Source organism: Oryctolagus cuniculus, chromosome 18, assembly GCF_964237555.1.
Source record: "Oryctolagus cuniculus chromosome 18, mOryCun1.1, whole genome shotgun sequence".
In the NCBI taxonomy this organism is placed as follows: Eukaryota; Metazoa; Chordata; class Mammalia; order Lagomorpha; family Leporidae; genus Oryctolagus; species Oryctolagus cuniculus.
The window spans coordinates 57,031,555-57,054,159 of record NC_091449.1 but is presented as its reverse complement, the minus strand read 5'-3'; the positions used below and the strand labels follow the sequence as shown (position 1 = coordinate 57,054,159).

At 52.4% G+C, this 22,605-nt stretch overlaps 1 protein-coding gene and 1 long non-coding RNA gene across 6 annotated transcripts in view; one reads left to right on the top strand and one right to left on the bottom strand.

Moving 5' to 3' along the window:
- Positions 1-898: 898 nt before the first annotated feature.
- Positions 899-21,474, top strand: LOC108176745 (uncharacterized). The gene is made up of 3 exons (XR_001793461.3): positions 899-1,147; positions 13,646-13,793; positions 17,520-21,474. It is a non-coding gene; the product is annotated as an uncharacterized lncRNA (long non-coding RNA).
- The window catches only part of PDPR (pyruvate dehydrogenase phosphatase regulatory subunit), an 87,471-nt gene continuing 76,729 nt past the window's right edge, over positions 11,864-22,605 (bottom strand). For 3 of the 5 annotated variants that reach the window (XM_002711720.5, XM_051847287.2, XM_070062739.1), the window contains 3 exons: positions 20,698-20,787; positions 17,739-17,921; positions 11,864-16,477 (listed from right to left, as the gene is read on the bottom strand). In XM_002711720.5, the coding sequence (XP_002711766.2) occupies positions 16,076-16,477; positions 17,739-17,921; positions 20,698-20,787 (675 nt within the window). In that variant the 3' untranslated portion in view covers positions 11,864-16,075. Of the gene's footprint in view, positions 16,478-17,738; positions 17,922-18,603; positions 20,788-22,605 lie in introns of those variants that run through there. The other 2 variants (XM_051847289.2, XM_070062738.1) reach the window with 2 other exon arrangements.

Here is a 22,605-nt window from a genome sequence, read left to right as displayed (position 1 = left end):
GCACTCAGGAGTCAAGAACCAAACAAGTAGGGTGGTACTGTGACGCAGCGGGTTGAAGCCCTGGCCTGCAGTGCCGGCATCCCATATGGGCGCCGGTTCTAGTCCCAGCTGCTCCTCTACCGCTCTCTGCAATTCTTTCAAATAAATAAATAAATGAAAAATCTTTAAAAAAAAGAAAAAAGAACCGCACGAGCAGCACTTCCGATGCCCTGTGGAAAAAGAGGAGCCACACACACACATAAAGCCCCACAATCCTTCAAAACAGCGCGTGGTGGTCAGAGAGCCCAGCACGGCCAAGACGCGGCCAGGAGCCCAGGATGCAGCATTTCAAGGCGGGCAGCGGAGGGGCGGTGACGGGAGACGGAGAGAGAAACGCGCTCCCGGCAGTGCTGGCCGCGTGCGGCAGCCTGGGGTGGACGCGGGGTCACTGTCCCATCGCACCCCCCCGCAAAGAGGGTTTCTAGCAGATTCCTCTGCCTGGTCGCCGAGCGGCTCAGGAATCACGGGCGACGACTCCCTGGACGTCACCTAGGACTGCCCTAGTCTCTGCTCCTTTCTCGTGCGCACGGCCCTCATTGTTAAACCCTCGCGGGCGTCCAGCGCAGGAGCCCAGCGCCGACTGTGAGGGCTGCGGGCCGCCCCGGGGACGCGGGAGCCCCTCGCGCGCGGCTGGAGCCCGCGTCCCCGCACGGCGCCTGCCCTGCGGGCCAGGCGTCCCCGACGCGGCTGTCCCTGAGAAGTGAGATCCGTGCGGGAGCCCCGTGCCCCCGCCACTGCGGAAGTCCAGGGCCGCGGGCGCCCGGGGCTCCCAGGGCCGGGCCCCCACCGTGACGCCGCCGAGCGCCCCGGGGGCGGAGCCTCGCGAGACCCAAACAAGCCCACGCGGCGGGGGCGGGGCCTCCGCGATGGCGTCACGGCGCGCTCGTGCGCGGCTGAGGTCGTGCGCCCGCCGTACCCTTGCGGAGGGGCCGTAAAGCGCGGAAGGTCGCGGGCTCTGGGTTCCTGGGAACTTTGAGTTCCTCAACTTCGCCCCACCTCGCGGCCCCTGGTCCTCGGTTCCGGCCTGAGGCGACCCCCGGCCACCGTCGTGGTCGCCTGCTCGCCTCCGCCGAGCGGTGTCGGAGCGGGAGCCCGTGGGGCCCGTGAGGTAAGGAGACAGCCGCGGGCCGCCGTGGCCTGGCGTCCGCGCGGCCTTCTCGCCCCGGGACCCCCGGGCGGCCGTCTTCCGTGTTCGCGTCGCTCCGGGGTGGTTCCCCGGCCCCGCTCCCGGTCTGTCCGCCGGGTCCTCTGGAGCGCGCGTCTGGGCGCCAGGACTCGGTCTGTCCGCGGCTGTCCGAGCCCCGGGCCCGCGCTCCGGCTCTTCTCGACGCCCTTCGTGCCCGGGGCGGCCGGTGGCCTCGCTGGTGGCTGCGGCTCGGGCTTGCACGCCGCGCCGCGCACAGCCCCCACCCCCGGCGCGTGGAGCCGGCTCGTGCGTCTGGCAGGTGCATTGCTTTCCCGCGGTGCAGCGCGCGGCTCACCTGTGCTTTAGGACTAAGCGGCCGTGCAGGGCGGGGCGGACGAAGTGGCGTGGAGGAGCGCAGACCGGCGCAGCGAGCCTCCTTGTTCACGCGCGCCTCTTAGTGCTGCTGTGACGGTTCCCAGAGCTGAGTCAGGTTCTCAGGTCTGAGTGTATAGGCCCAGGCGTGTAGACGGGACAGACGGCGTTGGTGGTGGGCATTCGGGTCGGGCGGGAGGGTCCGGTGGTCAGTGGTGGGAGAACGTGCCCTGCTGAGACCCCGGGCACCCGGGCCCGCAGGATCAGAGTCACCGGAGGTGGAGGCTCAGTGTCTGATACTTATTTATTTTTATATGTGTGTCTGTTGTTTACGTTTGTGTCTGCTTTAAAGGCACAGAGAGAGATGTCGTCCATGTGTTGGTTTGTTCCCCCAGATACTCCCAACGTGCAGAGCTGGGTCAGGCTCTAACTAGGAGTCCCGAGCTCCTTGCAGATGTCTCCCGAGGGCGGGAGTGGCAGGGGCCCAAGCGCTTGGTTCCTCGTCTGCTGCACCCCTCTCAGCATGCTGTGGCACGAAGCAGTATGTCTGAATGGAGTAGCCAGGAGTGGAACCCACACTCGGTCAGGGATGCTGGCGTGTGTGCAGCTTCATCCGCTGTGTCCCTGAGTCGGATTTTCAGACAAGAGTTACGAGTTGTTTATCAGCTGGAGGTTAAATTTGATCAATTTAAAAAAAAATTTTTTTTTTGAAAGAGAAGGAGAAAGATAAATCTTCCATCTCTGGTTACTGTCCTGATGGCAGCAGTGGCCCAGACCGGGCCAGGTGAAGCCAGGAGTTTCATCTGGGTCTCCCACGGGGGTGCAGGGCCCAAGCACTTGGCCGCCATCTTCTGCTGTTTTCCCAGGTTCATTAACAGGGAGTTGGATCACAGGTGGAACAACTGCTAGGACTCTAGCCGGCACCTCTCTGGGATCCTGGTGTTGTAGCCAGCAGTGTAACTTGTGCCACAGTGCTGAGCCCTAGACTAATTTTTATAATCATGCAGCTTTTTTTTTTTTTTAAGATTTATTTATGTATTTGAAAGACGGAGTTAGGAGGAGAGACAGAGGGGAGGAGGTGGGCGGAATCAGAGAGAGGTCCATCTGCTGGTTCACCCCCCAAATGGCCACAACAGCCAGGGATGGACCAGGCTGAAGCCAGGAGCTTCATCTGTTCTCCCACGTAAGTACAGGGGCCCAGCACTCGGGCCATCCTCTGCTGCCTTCCCAGGCACCTTTAGCAGGGAGCTGGATTGGAAGTAGAGCAGCTGGGACTTGAACCAGCGCCCATGTGGGAAACCAGCACTGTAGCTAGCAACTTTACCTCCTGCACCACAGTGCTGACTCTGCAGTCAGAATGTCTTAAATTAAAAATTACTAGTCGAGGGGCAGGCCCCCTGGCACAGTCTTTGACTGTTTGTAATGCTACTTTTTTTTTTTTAAAAGATTCATTTATTTATTTGAAAATCAGAGTTGCAGAGAGAGAGGGATCTCCCACCCAATGGTTCACTCCCCAATTGGCTGCAACAACCAGAGCTGTGCTGATCCGAAGCCAGGAGCTTCTTCCCGGTCTCCCACGTGGGTGCAGGGGCCCAAGGGCTTGGGCCATCTTCTACTGCTTTCCCAGGCCATAGCAGAGAGCTGGATCAGAAGTGGAGCAGCCGGATCTTGAACCGGCTCCCATATGGGATGCCATCACTGTAGGCCAGGGCATTAACCTGCTGCGCCACAGCGCCAGCTCCTATAACTCTACCTTTCCAATAAATAAATTTTTTTTTTTTTTATTTTTTGACAGGCAGAGTGGACAGTGAGAGAGAGAGACAGAGAGAGAAAGGTCTTCCTTTGCCGTTGGATCACCCTCCAATGGCCGCCGCTGCAGCCGGCGCACCGCGCTGATCCGATGGCAGGAGCCAGGATCCAGGTGCTTTTTCCTGGTCTCCCATGGGGTGCAGGGCCCAAGCACCTGGGCCATCCTCCACTGCACTCCCTGGCCATAGCAGAGAGCTGGCCTGGAAGAGGGGCAACCGGGACAGAATCCGGCGCCCCAACCGGGACTAGAACCCGGTGTGCCAGCGCCGCTAGGTGGAGGATTAGCCTATTGAGCCACGGCGCCGGCTAATAAATTTTTTTTTTAAATAAAGTCCAAACTGTGTCCCAATTTTCATCTTTTTAAAAAAATTGCTAGTTGAATCAGGTAGTGAAACTTGTTTCATTTTAAAAGTCGGGTGGGAGGGACTTGAGTGTATTACAGGGCTGAGGGGAAAGGAGTGGGGAACAGTACAGGTCCATAAAAGACAGAGGACAGCTGGTGGAGCTGGGCCAGGGGAAGGGATGAAGACGTGGGGTCCAGGGCACTTGTGGAGAGAGACTTCCCTCCAGGTAGGGAGGCAGAGACAGGAGATCCATCTTCTGTCCGTTGGTTTACTTACTCCCCAAGTGGCTGCAATGACCAGGGCTATTTATTTTATTTGAAAGTCAGTTACACAGAGAGAAAAGGAGATGTAGAGAGAGAGGTCCTCCATCCGCTGGTCCACTTGCCAATTGGCCACAACAGCTGGAGCTGCGCTGTTTGGAGCCAGGAGCTTCTTCTGGGTCTCCCACGTGGGTGAAAGGGGCCCAAGAACTTGGGCCATCTTCTACTGCTTTCCCAGGCCACAGCAGAGAGCTGGATCAGAAGTGGAGCAGCCAGGGCTCGAACCAGCACCGATAAGGGATGCCAGCACTGCAGGCAGCAGCTTTACCCGCTATGCCACAGCGCTGGCCGCCAGAATAAATTATTTTTAAAAATCTGTTTTCATTTAGGACCTTTAAGATGGAGAGCACCCTTTTAATGCCTAGGAGCAAGATGAAAATACAGGCCTGGGGAGTACATGGCAAGCCTGGAGGCTGTGACCGTGAAGGTCGTAGAGGGCAGACGGAGCGAGAAGGATACAAGGACCAACAACTTTACTGGGGTCTAGAGTATTATCCAGACAGACTTCCTGCAGGAGATTTTAGCTGGGGGATTGAGAGCAGACAGGCCCAGTTCTGGGAGGTCACACTGGACTGAAGGTCACTTTCCGTGTAAGATGTGGGAGTTAGCAGGGCCAGTCCAGTAGGTTGTGTCCATAGGGAAGTGCTCTGCAGGAGGCATTTGCGTAAGCAAGTATCTGGATCCAGCCAGGTGGAGAAAGTGGAAAACCAGAAACTGTCAAGGGTGACAGAGGCCAGGTTCAGATGGAGACAGGCCAGCTGCATTCACCAGGAATGCCATGGCCACGTGAACTTACCAGAGTTCACTGCAGGCTGCTGTGCCGCCTCAGCAGTGCTTGAAATGTAACACAGGTATCCTTTGCAGGGTGGCCGCCCAGTGACTCACTCCAGGAAGCGTCTGCTTGTGGTGGTCGTGTTGGGAGACAGCCGAGACACAGGAGGGCAGCTGTGGAGAGCTGGTAGAAGAACGTCAGCGTGTGGGGCTTTCTCCCTGGCGGTTCTCAAGGCTCACTGATACCGGCCTGGTGCCTCCTGGGCAAAGTAGTCCGACTGTGGTAGCCTGCCTCCTAGATCCCTTTCGGTGTGGAAGTGTCCTGGTGGATATTTGAACAGATAGCAAGGAGTGTATCAGGATCCCAGGCTAAGCTGTGGGTTCACAAGAGAAAACCTGTCTCGTCCACTTGTGTCTTAGAGGTTTAGTGTACGGATGATGTCATTTCCAGCCTGGAAGTCTTGGGTTGAGGCACTGTTTGCTCCTGCTGTGAGATTTTGGGTCAGGCTGACTTGTTGGGTATGTGGAACTAGAATATCCTTTGCAGGGCTGGCGCTGTGGTGTAGTGAGCTAGGCCTCCACCTGCAGTGCCGGTGTCCCTCATGGGCACTGGTTCATGTCCTGACTGCTCCTCTTCTATCCAGCTCTCTGCTATGGCCTGGAAAGCAGTAGAAGATGGCCCAAGTGCTTGGGTCCCTGCACCTGTGTGGAAGACCTGAAAGAAGCCCTTGGCTTCAGATTGGCCCAGCTCCGGCCATTGCGGCCATTTGGGGAGTGAACCAACAAATGGAAGACCTTTCTCTTTGTCTCTCCCTCTGTCTGTAACTCTGCCTCTCAAATAAAGAAATCTTCAAAAAAAAAAAAAAATCCTTTTCAAATATGTACCAAATTGAGTTGATGAGGGCCTCAGCATTTGTCATGATTGGTTGAAATAGTGGTCTGCCTAAGGGCTTGGTCCTTGGTTGTAAACCATTGAAAGCATCCAAATCAATAGTAAGTTAGGGCCGGCGCCGCGGCTCACTAGGCTAATCCTCCGCCTAGCGGCGCCGGCACACCGGGTTCTAGTCCCGGTTGGGGCGCTGGATTCTGTCCCGGTTGCCCCTCTTCCAGGCCAGCTCTCTGCTGTGGCCAGGGAGTGCAGTGGAGGATGGCCCAGGTGCTTGGGCCCTGCACCCCATGGGAGACCAGGAGAAGCACCTGGCTCCTGGCTCCTGCCATCAGATCAGTGCGGTGCGCCGGCCGCAGCGCGCCGGCCGCACCGGCCATTGGAGGGTGAGCCAACGGCAAAGGAAGACCTTTCTCTCTCTGTCCACTCTGCCTGTCCAAAAAAAAAAAAAAAAAAAATAGTAAGTTAGACAGGCAATCAGCTGTACCTGAAGGGTTTATTTTGGGCGGAAGTTAAGTTCAAAAGAGACCATGATTAGATAAGCAGTTGACTGACCTGTGGTACAATCTACATCTAATGAGTCCTGGGGTGTGTGTGTGTCTTGTGGGATGGGATGAAGCGAGAACATTTACTTTAAAAATTAGATTAAGGTCTGAGATAAACTGGAGAACTTTTGGTAGTCTATTAATTGTACTGAAAAAAATGTTTAAAGATTTATTCATTTATTTGAAAGGCAGAAATACAGAGAGGAGAAACAGATCTTCCGTCGAACCGGTGCCCATTTGGGGTGCCAACACCACAGGTTGGGGCTTAACCTATGCCACAGTGGCAGCCCCTATTGTATTGATTTTTTTTTTTTTTTTTTTTTTTTTTTGGACAGGCAGAGTGGACAGTGAGAGAGAGAAAGGTCTTCCTTTGCCGTTGGTTCACCCTCCAATGGCCGCCGCAGCCGGCGCACCGCGCAGATCCGATGGCAGGAGCCAGGTGCTTCTGGTCTCCCATGGGGTGCAGGGCCCATGTACTTGGGCCATCCTCCACTGCACTCCCGGGCCATAGCAGAGAGCTGGCCTGGAAGAGGGGCAACCGGAACAGAATCCGGCGCCCCGACAGGGACTAGAACCTGGTGTGCCAGCGCCACAAGGCGGAGGATTAGCCTAGTGAGCCGCGGCGCCGGCCCTGTATTGATATTTGAAAAGGAGTTGTGTGAGAACATCATGTTTGTGACCTATCAGGAATTTGGAAATGCCCCTCCCTCCCTCCCTCCCTCCCTTTCCCTCCCTTTCCCTCCCTCCCTTCCTCCCTCCCTTCTTTCCTTCCTTCCTTCCTTTCTTCTGGAAGAAAGGTCTTCCTTCTTCTGGTTCACTCCCCAAATGGCCGCTAAGGCTGGCGCTGTGCCGATCCAAAGCCAGGAGCCAGGTGCTTCTTCCTGGTCTCCCACGTGGGTGCAGGGCCCAGGGACTTGGGCCATCCTTCACTGCCCTCCCAAGCCACAGCAGGGGGCTGGACCAGAAGAGGAGCAACCAGGACTAGAACCCAGTGCCATATTGGATGCCGGTGTCACAGGCAGAGGATTAACCAAGTGAGCCACGGTGCCGGCCCCGGAAATGCCCATTTCAAGAGCCTGTCATAGTGTATTCTGACAGGTATGTAATATCTGTAACTCTGAATAAGCATCAATTTTTATATTTTACTTATTTAAACTTTATTAGTTGAAAGGCAGCATGGTGGAGGAAGAAGGATGTCAGTCTTCCATCATTGGCTCACTTCCTAAATGGCCACAACGGCCAGGGCTGGGCCAGGTTGAAGCTGGGAGCCAGGACCTCCATTTGGGTCCCCCATGTGGGTGGCAAGGGCCAAGGACATCATCTGCTGCCTTCCCAGGTGCCTTAGCAGGGAGCTGGATCAGAAGCAGAGTAGCCAGGACTTGAACTGGCATTCCTGTCTGGAATACTGGCATCCCCAGGTGGCTGTTTAACCCACTGTGCCACAAAACCAGCCCCAGCAGGACCTTGTATTATGATCTCAGTGTACATGGAGATGTGTGATGATTTTGGGTGTCTGTGAGGCAAGAGATTCCTTTAAAAAAAAAAAAAAAAAAAAAAACAAAAACCTAGAGGATAGTTGTTAGGTGCTGAGACAGTAGTTTATGACAAATACGATGCTGCTCATCTTTTGACCACACTAGGAAGACTGCCTGGAGTGGGGCCGAGTGTTGTTCCTTATTCGCATCCTTTAATAGGAACCTTCTGGACTTCCTGGCTGAAGGGTGGAAAGTGACATTACACTCAGCTCCATCAGGGGTGGTGGTCAGCCGTGCACTCGCAACTCTGAGCTGCTGTTACTGGGCACTGGTGAATCCCAAGAGGTTTTCCAGGTAGTCAGAGGTCCTGGGGGAGCAGGACCTCCATCTGCACTCTGGCATCAGGCAGGGAACCGAGGATGGGGGGCTGCCCCGCCCCCTGCAGGTGGAATGTACTGGAAGGCCCAGGTTTGGTTCCACCCTGTCTTATGGAGCCTCAGGAGACATGGCTGTGAGGTGCAGTTCTCACTGACTCCAGCACAGCAGTCACAGGCTCTGGGTCTGTGGGAGCCTCCGTTTCAGAGTCCACTGTGTTCTAGAAGGTATAGCAGGAGACCACAAGAGGCTGTGACCCACAGTATGGCTGCAGACTGCATGTGATGACAAAGCCGAGGAGGTCCCCATGGGAAACCTGGACAGTCCCTGCAGAGGTGACGGCAGTGCAGCTGAGAGGCACTGGAAAAAAAGGGCAGCCAAATCTCTTAGAGTAAAATATTTATTGGTTGTTGATTGAACAGGATCAGCAATTTAGATACTAAGTACTGAATAGGTTTGGGGCCCCAAATGGATGAAATCACAGTGTTGAAGTTGTAGTAATCCATCCTAACATGCCCTTTGTATGGTTTTGTTTTCAAGTTTGAGAAGATGGCACAGTTGTGCTTTTAAGTGGAGAAGTAGTGGGGCCAATAACCCTGTTATCAATTAGGTTTAATTTAATAATTTTCATCCTTGAAAGCCTCATTTCAGCCTATGTTGGATCATATTAACTGGGATTCATGGGATCCCATTTTTACCAAGCCAGATTTGTCAGTGCCCAAAACTTAATTAAAAAATTTAGTTAATTATATGAGAGGCAGAGTTAGAGGAAGAAATTTTCCATTCACTGGTTTACTTCCAATGGCTGCAGTGGCCAACCAAAGCCAAGAGCTTCATCTAGGTCTCCCCCATGTGTGACTTAGGCCATCCTGTACTGCTTTCTCAGGCACATTAGAAAGGAGCTAGATTGGAAGTGGGTCAGCTGGGACTTGAACCAGTGCTCATGGGATGCAGGTTCCAGAGGCAGCAGCTTAACCTGCTGCCCCCCCCCCCCCCTTAATGTATTGTGTCAGTGTAGCCAACACAGATTACACAGCGGTGGATATACAAATGGGAAACCTGGCTAGGCTACAGTGTTATTTACCTTCTCAAGATGATAGACGCAGGGCCTGCGCTGTGGTGTAGCCGGTAAAGCTGCCACTTACAGTGGCAGCAGCCCATGTGGGCGCCGATTCATGTCCCAGCTACTCCACTTTCTTATTTATTTATTTATTTATTTATTTATTTTTTGACAGGCAGAGTGGACAGTGAGAGAGAGACAGAGAGAAAGGTCTTCCTTTTTGCCGTTGGTTCACCCTCCAATGGCCGCCGCGGCTGGCACATCACGCTGATCCAAAGCCTGGAGCCAGGTGCCTTTCCTGGTCTCCCATGCGGGTGCAGGGCCCAAGCACTTGGGCCATCCTCCACTGCACTCCCGGGCCCCAGCAGAGAGCTGGCCTGGAAGAGGGGCAACCGGGACAGAATCCGGCGCCCCGACCAGGACTAGAACCCGGTGTGCTAGTGCCGCAAGGTGGAGGATTAGCCTATTGAGCCACGGCACCGGCCCTGCTCCACTTTCAATCCAGCTCTCTGCTGTGGCCTGGGAAAGCAGTGGAAGATGGTCCAAGTCTTTGGCCCTTGCCACCCACATGGGAGACCCGGAAGAAGCTACTGCTTTCCCAGGCCATAGGAGAGAGCTGGATCAGAAGTGGAGCAGCCAGGACTCAAACTGGTACCCATATGGGATGCCTGCACTGCAGGCAGCATTTTTACCTGCTGGGCCACAATGCTGCCTCTGCCTGCGCTATTACATTTGTATTAAAATAGCTGGTTACCTTTTATTTTCCCACCCTAGGGATCTGTTTATAAATCACTAATCTAGGACTAGCATTGTATTTGCTATAGCTAATATTTTTTTCAAAAATTTTAACTTGGATTTATGATCTCTTGACTGGCAATCTTTTTTCTTCTGGCTTTTAGCCACCTGGAACCCAAAGATTTTTATTGCCTTTGGTTGTTAAGAGAAAGAGGGAGAACAGCTCAGTGCCTCTAGGAACTATCATTCTCTGGGACACCCCGCAGTTGCTTTAAGCTAATGTTTTAGAATAGTTTGTATTTTTTTTAAAAAAATATTTATTTATTTATTTATTTATTTATTTATTTTGACAGAGTGGACAGAGAGACAGAAAGAAAGGTCTTCCTTTGCCATTGGTTTACCCTCGAGTGGCCGCCACGGCCGGCGCGCTGCAGCCAGCGCACTGCGCTGATCCGATGGCAGGAGCCAGGTACTTATCCTGGTCTCCCAGGGGTTGCAGGGCCCAAGGACCTAGGCAATCCTCCACTGCACTCCCAGGCCACAGCAAAGAGCTGGCCTGGAAGAGGGGCAACCGGGACAGAATCCAGCGCCCCGACCAGGACTAGAACCCGGTGTGCTGGCACTGCAAGGCGGAGGATTAGCCTAGTGAGCCACAGCACCAGTCAAGATTTATTTATTTATTTATTTGAAAGGCAGAGTTACACAGAGAGAAGAGAGACAGAGTCTTCCATCTGCTGGTTCTCTTCCCAGTTGGCTGCAATGGCTGGAGCTGCGCTGATCCGAAGCCAGGAGCTTCTTCCGGCTCTCCCACACGGGCGCAGGGGCCCAAGAACCTGGGCCATCTTCTACTGCTTTCCCAGGCCACAGCAGAGAGCTGGATGGGAAGTGGAGCAGCCGGGTCTCAAACTGGTACCCATATGGGATGCTGGCGCTTCAGGTGTTAACCCGCTGTGCCAGCCCCATAGCTTGTATTTCTACGACTAAGAGTTAAGTGTTTTTCTTTCCTTGCTGTCTTTGGAGGTTTACTTGAGAAGTTCCTGCTGGTGGTGGTCTCTGACCTTAGGGGTTGTTACCAGGACAGGCGGGGGCTGTCCTCTGTGTGGACCAGCTTCAGTAGCAGCTGCTGCCTTTCCCAGTTGACCTCTGAGATCAGGGTCAGTATTTTTTTTTTTTTTTTTAAGATTTATTTATTTGAAATTCAGAGTTATACACAGAGAGAAGAGCGGGGAATGGGGAGAGAAAGCTAGTTCACTCCCCGCATGGCCACAATAGCATAGCTTTGCCGATCCAAAGCCAGGAGCCTCCTCCGGGTCTCCCACGTGGGTGCAGGGGCCCGAGCACTTGGGCCATCTTCCACTGCTTTCCCAGGCCAGAGCAGCCTGGACTTGAATCAGTGCCCATATGGGCTGCCAGCACTGCAGGCAAGGACTTTACCCGCTACGCCACAGTGCTTGCCCCAGGGCCAGTATTCTTCAGCAAGATCATTTTATCATCATCAGGGTTGGCTCCTGCCCCTCAAGACTGCAGCACCAGAGCTTTGTACGATGACAGGCAGCAGCCCCCGGGCAGCAGGAGTTGTGTCCAGGGGGGTTGTTTTTCCACAGGCGTCTCGGCTGTATCACAGCAGAGCTCGGACTCATGACAGCCCATGGGCTCTGGGGGTGAGGAGCAGCAGTGGCAGAGCTGCCAGCTTCCTGATGTACATGTGGCCTCCAAGTGTGCTGTGAGTGATCAAGTTGTTATGAGATGAGGTCCCATGGGATTCTCATGCAGCAATGAGAAAATACAGTGAATCAACCTGTGTGTGCAAGATGGGTAGAACAGATCACTGGGCTCACGTGCATGGGTGGGCCACGTGTGTCAGCTTCTGTGCAGTCATGTCCAGTGACAGCAACAGTGGCATCAGAGGGAGGCTGGAGGCTAGCACTGCATTCGTGATGGCAAATACATAAACTCGTAACACAGCAAGATCCGGCAGATAAAGAACACCTCACCAGAGGACATGGTGCGAGTGATTAAAATGCGTCTTTATTCACTTACAAACCCAGTGACACATGTACAGAAAATCTTCATCTAACCCAGCTGGATGGGAGTACGGTGCTCAGAGTTAGTGTGTTCAGAGGGCAGAGGGCGGTCACCCGTGTGCCAGGGTCACCCAGGCCCTTGAGGGAAGGGCCCAGTTACTCAATGCCTCTGACGTCTCAGGGCCCCGTTCCCCGTGCACACAGGCATGGAAGGGCCGCGCGCTGCACACGCCCGCACGCACTACAGTGCGTCTCTGCGGGTCCCCGCGCTGCCCCGGGAGTGCTGCTAGGACGTCCCCCTCCCCCTCCCCCACGGGCTGAGGGCTGAGCGGGGAGACAGGAACTTTCTCAGTGTTCCTGTGTCTGCCCACCCGTGACATTCTGGAGTGTTAAGGCACTAGAACCTGGCTCAGCAAAGGGAGGTGCTCAAGCCCCAGGTCACAGTGTGCAAAGGAAATCATGGCGTAGGGTGCTAAAAACACTGTCCCTACCCCTTCAGTATCTGTCCTTGATAGACAGAAACAAGAAAGTGGGAGATGTCTGCAAAGGATTAAAAAGAGGTACATGGAAACATCATGAGGAAAATGTCCTGTGTAGAAATGCATGATTCAACACGAGATGCCTTGTGCAGGGAGTTCACTTACACTTACTGGACAAAGAGGAGGCATGGATGTACAGAAACACCCAGCCCGCTAGAGAAACCATGTGCTGGTAGTGATGAGGGGCTGCCAGGCAAGCCCACGCTGACGGACGAGATGGACAGCTTAGCACCTTAACACAGAAGCAAAGTGGTGGTGAGGAGGGAGGTGTGACAGGCCCCCAGCTCACTCAGAACTTACTGCACAGACCAGGGTTTGGCTAATAAGCCTCTACCATAGGCCCCTCAACTGTAGCACTCCTGAGTCTGTGTGCCTGCATGGGTGTGAGTGCAACATTCTTTACCCGTAACAACATGTCTGTGTTACACTGATAAAAAATATTGCTTATATCAATGTTTGGGGGGGGGGGGCAGCAGAATGTACAAAGAAAATTCTTCAGTGCTGACCAAACCTGTGTCATCAGTACTGCAGAGGACTCCAGACTACACTGGCCTGAAAGCAGCTCTCCCCTGGGAGTAAACCCAGTGCCACTGCTGGGCTAGAACTAGGCTGCAGGTCGGAGGGGATTCCCTCTGTCTTAGTTCTTTAAGATGGGGAGAACTGGGGCAAATGCAGAGGGTTAACAGCCAGAAATCATGGCTCTGGGTTGTAGTGAAGCCACTCATACCAGCACCCCCACCCACGACCAGCGTGCAAGTGCATGCAAGGGCAGGGTAGTGTGTATTGCCCAGGCTGAAGAATACTTTCTGTCTGTCTGTCTTGGAAGAAAACAATGAAGTAAATTTTCCGTAAGAACCAAGCTGAAGAAATGGGAAGCTGGGCTGTAGGTTCTGGCCCGAGTGACCTGGGTGTCTGGCTCACTGGGATAGCTCACATTCTGAGGTGCAGGCACTCTGGCAGAGCACTGCTGCTGAACCTGCCTGCCGGGAGGTGGCATGTGACTGCCACTCCAGGTGCTTCCCAATTCAACTTCCTGAAGCAGAGCTGTTCTGACTGCAGTGTGGCACACAAGGGACATCTTTCTGAGGCAAGCTCAAGTCCGATGACCTTGGTGCTGTCACGAAACAGGATCTTCCTACGGCAATGAGTACTTAAAGACATCTCAGAGAAAACTTAAACCCCTGGGTCTGCATCTGTTTGAGGCCAATACATTTTCTGTTTCCAGGTTCTGCTGACAAGGTAAAACAATGAGGAGCACTGCCCCACAGCCAAGCTGGGATGCTGGACCCATTCCAGAGAGAAGCATCAGTCACCTGAAGCCACCCATTCACAAAGGCGAGATCTGTGGGTGTGAGACTCGCTGGCTCCCCATGGTGAGTGGTCACATAAACCCATGAGGCCTCACTGCCCAAGAATGGAAATGACACCCAAATGAGGGCGTTTTGGTTGGTTCTCCCAACCTAGTCAAGAGCCCAGAATGTTCTAACACGTGACATCCGTGGGTAGGAAGGTGCCACTTGCCTTTCCTCTTGACCATCTAGGATCTGTTTGACACCATAGACAAAGCAGTTACACTAGAGACAGGGAAGGATCACACAGAGAGCTGACATCAGGACCAAGCAGATCTACGCTGCCCACGTTTGAATCAAGAGTCACTTCACGGATGAATTCAGGGCACTCACTGATGCTCCAGGACATCACATGACGCCCCTTTACAGACAAGGTGTCTCAGAGCAGTCAAGTGCTCTCCTTGCCTCACTCACCCTTCTCAGCCAGAGGAAGGACCAATGAGACATGGGCGGACAGGAAGCCAGGACTTGGAAGCATCGCATTTCCCTGCTTCCCGACTCCTCCATAACTGCTGTTTCACTGCTTGGCTCTCTGGTTGCCTAGAAACAGCATCTCCCTGCTGGGTAGACACTTGGCTTGCCCCTTAAACAGTTCTAATCATATGCTGCTTTAATAAACCAACCAACCCTCCCTCCAAAATAAAAGGTATGGGCCAGTGCCATGGCTCAGTAGGCTAATCCTCTGCCTGCGGCAATGGCACCCCGGGTTCTAGTCCCGTTTGCCCCTCTTCCAGGCCAGCTCTCTGCTGTGGCCCGGGAGTGCAGTGGAGGATGGCCCAGGTGCTTGGGCCCTGCGCCCGCATGGGAGACAAGGAGAAGCACCTGGCTTCTGCCTATGGATCAGCATGCCAGCCGCAGGGGGGGTGGGGTGGTGAACCAACGGCAAAGGAAGAGCTTTCTGTCTAACTGTCCACTCTGCCTGTCAAAATAAAATAAAAGGTACACAACTGATGTCAGTTATCAGATATAGGTGGACTACAAGAATATTGGCAAGAAACGTCTGGAAGGAAGCAGTCTCATTAGATAACATAATAATCAAAAAGTGCCAAAGGCTGACACTCAAGAATTTTAAGTTTCTCTAATAAAGTGAAATGACTTCCTTTAATACACATGTATGCTTCCACCTCACTTCACTCACCAGGACAACAAAGGCTACAGTTTAATACCAGTTAGTACTTTCAAAAAATCAGGGAAAATTGTCTTAACATCCAGGTTTGATCTTAAAAAATATGCAGGGCACTTTTGGGGAACCCCACATCATTTTCTAATTCAGAGGATATGCCAGGATAGCTGGATCAAGGAAAAGACAGGAAGCCGTCCTCTAGCCTTGTGTAACTTACACTCTGTACTCAGAACTCAGAGGACCGATGCCATCATGTCTGTGTGGCTGTGTTTGTGCTGGGTGGAGCACACCTTGAGGTCCCAGCAGCTCTCTGGAAGTCACAAGGCAGTGAAGTTTGGCTAACCATCTAGGAAGACAGCTGCCCTCAGCCTCTTCCCAGATCGAAAGAGCGGACAGTCAGGCTGGGGCGCTGGAACTGTGAATAGTGGAAAGGAAAGCACAGGCATTGCTGGGCATCAGCTAGAAGAGCAACAGAAAGGCAATATGGTTTTTCCCTTTCAAGCACTGTGGCTTGTCACTGAGAAACAAAAGTTTTTAATACAGAGATTAACAAGGATGAAAACTCCAGGCAGACCGCCTTGGCCCAAGGCCCCACTCACTGGTGCTGGATGGAGGAGGATGGTGCCAGGTTAGCTGCGTGCTTCTGCTGCAGGCCAGACAGTGTCCCTGCGATGCCTCTTGTCAGTGAGGTAGATGACCATCCTCTTGCTCGAGGTATCGGATGCCAGCCACAGCACGATGGAACAGGAGACGGTCTGCCTGGCTAAAAGGCACAGCTACTCCCTGGGGCTATGTCACACACACACAGCAACCCTGCTAGCGTTAGCCCAAAGGAGACAGACTCTCACCCTGAGAGCTGTGCAATTCCAGCTTGCTTTGTGACAATTTCAGATGAGACTGTCCCCTTAACCCACCTCCACAACCAGAGCCTGCCCCTGTCCTGTCAGACCCCCAGCCACCATGGGAGTCTGCGCACATGGAAGGGGAGAAGAGCCTCAGGTGATGGGGAGGAGGAGGTGGAACGGCCAGAGAAGCGGCGAAGCAGTAAGGTCAGGAGGAGGTCAGGCTGAAAATTCTACCGAGGGAATGAACGACGGGAAGGATGGGGTCAGCGGGACGGGACGGGACGCTCCCTAGTGCTGCTCAGGATGAGATGACAGGAGGCGGCGAGGCTGCCCTTGCTTCACTTCCCATGCAAGTCACTCAGCTCCACATCATCCTTTCGCCGCTTGTGCGTGAAGAGGGAGGTGAAAGGGTAGAGTTTGGCCTTGGCCTGGAACCGGTGTCCCGCAATGTCAATCTCATACTCTCCCCGGTTGATGAAATCGGCTGTCACCACCTGCTCTTCCCCAGTGTCAGAAAAATTCTGCACAAAGCCCAGGCAGACGTGGCGCTCCAGGGTGTAGCTGTAGGCACTGCTGGTGGTCTTGCCTACATACTGCCCATTCCGATAAATGGGCTCTCCCCACCAAGGCCAGAGGTCCAGATCTGTGTCGTGGTCATCCAAGATGAACATGGTGAAGCGCTTGTACACCCCGTTCTGTTTCTGCTGCAGCAGAGCGTGCCGGCCGATGAAATCCATGCCCTAGGGGAGAGGACACACTGAGGCGTCTGTCCATCTGCTAGAAGACCCTGAGCATGTGCCACAGTACAGCTGAGCACAGTCCTCTGCCCCACCCTGCCAGCCTTTGGAAAATGTGATACAAAAATACCAGCAGAATTTCTGTAACAAGAAGCACACATTTTTCCTTTAAACACATTTCAAACAGAAGACAAAACAAAGCTATTCAGAATGAAAAGTCAGTACTCAAAAATACTTGCTAGGAATTTTTAGAAGAATACTTTTATATAATCCCAACAAAAAGTCCATGTGTGTACAAAACAATGCGTGTGCAAGACTAGAGTGCAATACAGTGGTCTGGACGGATGAAATACGGGCCATGATGTAATTGGTACATTTTTCCTGTTTTCTGAAATGAGTTACGTGTTACTCATTACTCATGTCAGAGAAATGGAAAAAGAGGTCATGTAATGTGCTCAGAGACCACAGCTATACTCTGAACCACAGGCAACAGCTGCCAAGATACTTTGTTGTGGACAGAGGAAAGGCACAACACGGCAAGTGTGTAGTACCAGCCACCTGAGCACAAAGAGTACAGCATGGCTACCCCTGCGTGGGTGCGCTGCACTTCAGCGAGGAAACTGCTGCTTCTGGCAGAGGGGCAGGCGACTCGGTGGGATTCAGAGGTGGGAAAGAGACTCAGCACGTTCTCTTCAATGATGACTTTCATTAAAGTTTTCTTTAATTAGCCGGTGCCACGGCTCACTAGGCTAATCCTCCACCTTGCGGCACCGGCACACCAGGTTCTAGTCCCGGTTGCCCCTCTTCCAGGCCAGCTCTCTGCTGTGGCCAGGGAGTGCAGTGGAGGATGGCCCAGGTGCTTGGGCCCTGCACCCCATGGGAGACCAGGACAAGCACCTGGCTCCTCCCTTTGGATCAGTGCGGCACGCCGGCCGCGGCGGCCACTGGAGGGTGAACCAACGGCAAAGGAAGACCTTTCTCTCTCTCTGTCCACTCTGCCTGTCAAAAAAAAAAAAAAAAAATTTTTTTTTCTTTAATTACGCAGCTGACTGCAGGATGACTGCAATCTGTCTGTCTGCCACATGAATCACCAGAGTCCGCTCAGAAGCTGTAGCAGTGCCAACTGTCTGTTTTCCTAGAAGACAGGGCTTCACCCTGCAGACCCTCCGCGTCCTTAGTGCCTGGTGCTGCTACTCGGCACCCTGCCTGCCCTGGCAGCTCTTCTTCCCGTCGCACGTGGGGCAGAGGAGGTCCAACACGTTACCTTCTCCAGTTTCACCCGAGACTCCCGTCCACATTCCAGGGGCGTGGTGAGGGTATTTAAATCCTGACCCCAGAAGGCAAAAAACTTCTCAATTCGGAGACTGCGAAGAGCGTAATACCCAGCATTCCGGATTCCATATTTCTGCCCGACACTCATCACCTCATTGTATACGTGCAGAGCGTACTACAGGGAGAGACGTTAGAGAGGTCAGTTTTCCCGTTTTCTAGAAGTGGTGATAGCTGACGCTATTAGAATGGACAGGCTGTAAAACTCCCAGAATGGGTCATCCTTGACAAGTCCTGGCATTAGAGCCCAGAGAAAAGAGTTGGAGGTCACCTGCTCCACGAAAGCAGGATGCCTATATCACATCTTTAAAATGTCAAGTAGAATGATTTTAACATGCAGCAATCATTTATTTGAAAGAGTGGTTCACTCTCCAAATGCCCAAAACAGTGGTGGCCAGGCCGAAGGCAGGAGCTGCATCTGGATCTCCCACGAATTTGAGCCATCACCTGCTGCTTCCCAGCATGCACACTGGCAAGAAGCTGGAATGGAAGTGGACCCACACACTCCCACCACATGGGATATGTTGGCATTCCAAGCAGCAACTTAACAATGTTGTGCCAAATGCCCACCCCACTACACAGCAGTTACCAAATTATAACCCACACAAGTGCCCTCACCAAATGGCCAATCATAATCATTTCTAAAACAGCCCACTAGCCACATCCACACGATCAAGCCTTGCAAGCTACTTAAGTGAACATTTTCCAGACTCAAGTCAACATTATCTAAACATGCTCTGTTTACTACTGTGAAAGCAGAAGACAACACAGGAAAAGATCAGCCTCACTGATTCTGCAACTCTTTTTTTTTTTTTTTTTTTTTTTTTTAATTTGTTGAAAAGGCCAAGTTGTGGCCAGCACTGTGGCATAGCGGGTAAAGCTGCAGTCTGTAGTGCTGGCATCCCATATGGGTGCCAGTTCGAGTCCTGTCTTCTCTACTTCCAACCCAACTCTCTGCTATGGCCTGGGAAAGCAGTAGGAAATGGCCCAAGGACTTGGGCCCTTGCAACCATGTGGGAGACCCAGAATAAGTCCCTGGCTCCTGGCTTCAGATTGGCACAGCTCCAGCTGTTGCAGCCATTTGGGGAGTGAACCAGCGGATGGAAGACCTTCTCTTTAACTCTGCCTTTCAAATATCTTCCATTTGCTGTTTACTCTCTGACCTCAATGGCCAGGGCTGGGCCAGGCTGGAGCTAGGAGCCTGGAGCTTCTGCCAGATTTCCTACGTTGGTGCGGGGGCGCAGGGGCCCAAACAGTTGGGCCATGTTCTGCTGCTTTTCCCAGGGATATGAACAGGGAGCTGGGTTTGAAACAAAGCAGCCAGTCTCAAACCAGTGCCCACGTGGGACACCAGCACTGCAGGCAGAGGCCTGACCTGCTGTATCCCAGCTCCTGCAGCGCTAAGCTGAAGACAGCACTTACCTGCAGCGTGTGCACGTGTGTGTGTGTGGAACAATTAAATCAGCAAAGGTGGGCGGAGGAGGCCACCAGAGACCAGCACACAAATGAGAATAACGACCAGCAACTCTGGCAGGTTTGGAGCTTTCCCTTGTCCTGCTGAATCCTCTGCACTGTAGATAAGAGGACGGCCAAGGAGAAAAGCCCTGATGCTAGGTGCCCACTGTTAGAGGACAGCGTGGGTCTCCATCATCTATTCATTTTTCTCACTAAACACCAGAGACTGGTAGATACCAAGCCATCTGCCTCCGTGTAGTACTGGAAAACCGCTTCTCAAAAGCACAAAGCCAGCTTAAAAGTAATTCAGGCATGGCACAATGACCTCTTGGACTCACGGGGGATCCTAAGAACGGAGCTAGTCCAGGAGGCCCAGAGGCTGGATCCAGGGCCTCCACGTGAGACGAGGCTGCGGAGGCCCCAGGTCTCCAAATGGACACCACAACTGTGGCACCTGAGAGCCGCCCAGTGAGCACAGGCAGACCACCGCAGTGACCTAGTTCAGTTCTTCATGCGCCGAATAATCCCTTCATCTTACTACTATTAACATTTCTTTTCTCGCTCACCCCCTCCACCTATATAGCTCCACTTCCAGTCCAGCTCTGCTATGGCCTGAGAAGGCAGTGGGGCCCCTGTGCACACATGAGAGATCCAGAAGCTGCTCCTGGCTTCCTACTGCCCCAGTTTTGGCCATTGCAGCCATCTGGGGGGTGAACCAGAGGATGGAAGGGCTCTCTCTCTTTCTCTAATTCTCCCCCTTGAATAAATAAATAGATCTTTAAAAAATAAATAAACAACATTGCCCAACCTCACGTGTAAGGACAATTAAAAATTATACTTGCAAACTATTTTGCACCTAACAGACGTAAGTTTGACAACTCTGTTGGCACATACAATATGGAAAAAGATACTCTTAATCGGGTGCAGAATTTTTATACCAGCAAAGGACTTAGAAACACCAGAAATGTCTATTGGAACCAGACTGGTTTTAAAAAGTCAATTCTATAAGATGGAATATTGTGGCACTTCAATAAGAAAAATCTTGTTGGAATGCAGACATACAAAGAGGTCTATGATAAGTGAAAGAAACCAAAATGACAACAGCAGTATGCGTCCATCTGTATTTCTAAGGGTACTAACAATCTTTCAATTTGCTTGCATATGCATAATCTCCAGTGTGATATATACGAAAAAGCTAACACTAACACACTGGTGGTGGTCCAGGAGAACTGGTCAGATGGCTCTGAATTCTTTTTGGAGCTTTCTATTTTTAGGCCATGTAAATATATCAGCTATGCCGAAAGAAGAAAAAAATGGGGTAACTTCAAAATGATAAAATGTCTTCAGTGCAGCCAGCCTCAACTCCCAAAGCCCAGTCAGCTGGAGCTCCAGTGCTGCCAGTGCTCCAGAGCTCTGGGCGAGGAAGACAACGTGCTCACCTCTATGGGAATGTAAAGCATGAAGCCCGGCTCTCCTGTGTGCGTCATGCTCATCACCCGGATCCCATTTGCGTAGCCCACACTCATCTCCTGCACAGACAAAGGGAACAGTCAGCCTGGGGACCAGCCAGGGGAGGCTGTAGGTGTGTCAAAGGAACAGATGCCTGGGGAACCCTTGTTAGCCCGTACCCCTTGTTTAGCCCAAAGGAAATTCGTTCACATTAATGAAAGGATTTCATCCTGAAAGTCATCCGTTTCCAGGCAGTGAGAATGGAACACAGCCTTTACATTTCTCATGAAAATCACCATTTTAGGAGTTTTAGCCAAGCTGAAATTAATTACTGTGTGACAGTTTAAAATTAAAAATGCATTTGGGAGGGTCAGTGCTGTGGCGTAGTGGGTAAAGCTGCCTCTTGCAGTGCCAGCAACCCATATGGGTGCCAGTTCAAGACCCTACTGCTCGGGGCTGGCGCAGTGGGTTAAAGCCCCAGCCTGCAGTGCTAGCATCCCATAAGGGAGCTGGTTCGAGTCCCAGCTGCTCCACTTGCAATCCAGCTCTGCTATGCCTGGGAAAATGGTGGAAGATGGCCCAACTCCTTGGGCCCCTGCACCCACGTGGGAGACCCGGAAGAAGCTTCTGGCTTCGGATCAGCTCAGCTCTGGCCGATGCCGTCATTTGGAGAGTGAACCAGCGGAATGGAAGACCTCTCTCTCTGGCTCTATTTCTCTCTGTAACTTGTAACTCTTTCAAATAAATAAAATATTCTAAAACAAAAACAACCTACTGTTCAACTTCTGATCCAGCGCTCTGCTATGGCCTGGGAAAACAGTAGAAGGTGGTGCAAGTCCTTGAGCCCCTGCACCCACAGAAGAGACCCAGAAGAAGCTCTTGGCTCCTGACTTTGGAGAGGCTCAGCTCCTGCCATTGTGGCCATTTGGGGTGTGAACCAGTGAATGAGAGATCTCTGTGTCTGCTTTCACCTAATTCTGCCTTTCAAATTAATAAATCCTTAAAAAAAAAAAAGTACTGGGGTCCGTGTCATGGTGTGACGGACTAACCTGCCACCTGCAATGCCAGCATCCCAGGTGGGCACTGGTTCAAGTCCCAGCTAATCCACTTCCGATGCAGCTCCCTAATAATGGCATGGGAAAAGCAGTGAAAGATGGCCAAAGTGTTTGGGCCTCTGCCACTCACGTGGAAGACCTGGTTCCTGGGTTGACCATGGCTCAGCCACAGCTGTTGTGCCATGTGGGGAGTCAATCAGCAGATGGAAAATCTCTGTCTCTTCCTCTGCTCTGTGTAACTCAGAATTTCAAATAAGTAAATAACTGTCCCATGGTTGCTTATTAGAAGTTCTTGAAATATATCCGTTTGGGTCTCCAGTCAGTTGCTCAGCATTTAGTTATCACTGCTTTGATTGTTATAATTTGTGTCATTCAGCTAAGGTAGCCGCTTATGAGAAAGGAAATTCTGTATTCACCTACACCATTCTTCCCCAAAGACGGCAGGTGTACAGAAGTTTCTCTCTGCATAAGAAAGGAACCAGTGAGTAGAGAGAAAGGATCTGATCTTGATGGACAGTTTGTAGTTAGTCTCATAATCCTAATAACATAACACACATACACATGTTTATTTAAAGGCAGAGTGACAGGGCGCAGGAGAGACAGAAGAGAGATCTTCCATCCATCAGTTCACTCCTCAAATGGCTCCAACAGCCGAGGCTGGGCCAGGCTGAAGCCAGGAGCCTGGAACTCACCTAGGTCTCCCACAAGAGTGGCAGGGACCTGCACAGAAGCAGAGCAACCCCAACTCTAACTGGCGCTCTGATACAACATGCTGGCATTCTAAGAGGCAGCTTAATCGGTGCCACAGTGCCGGCCCCAGTGATGTAAAATTTTAACCAAGTA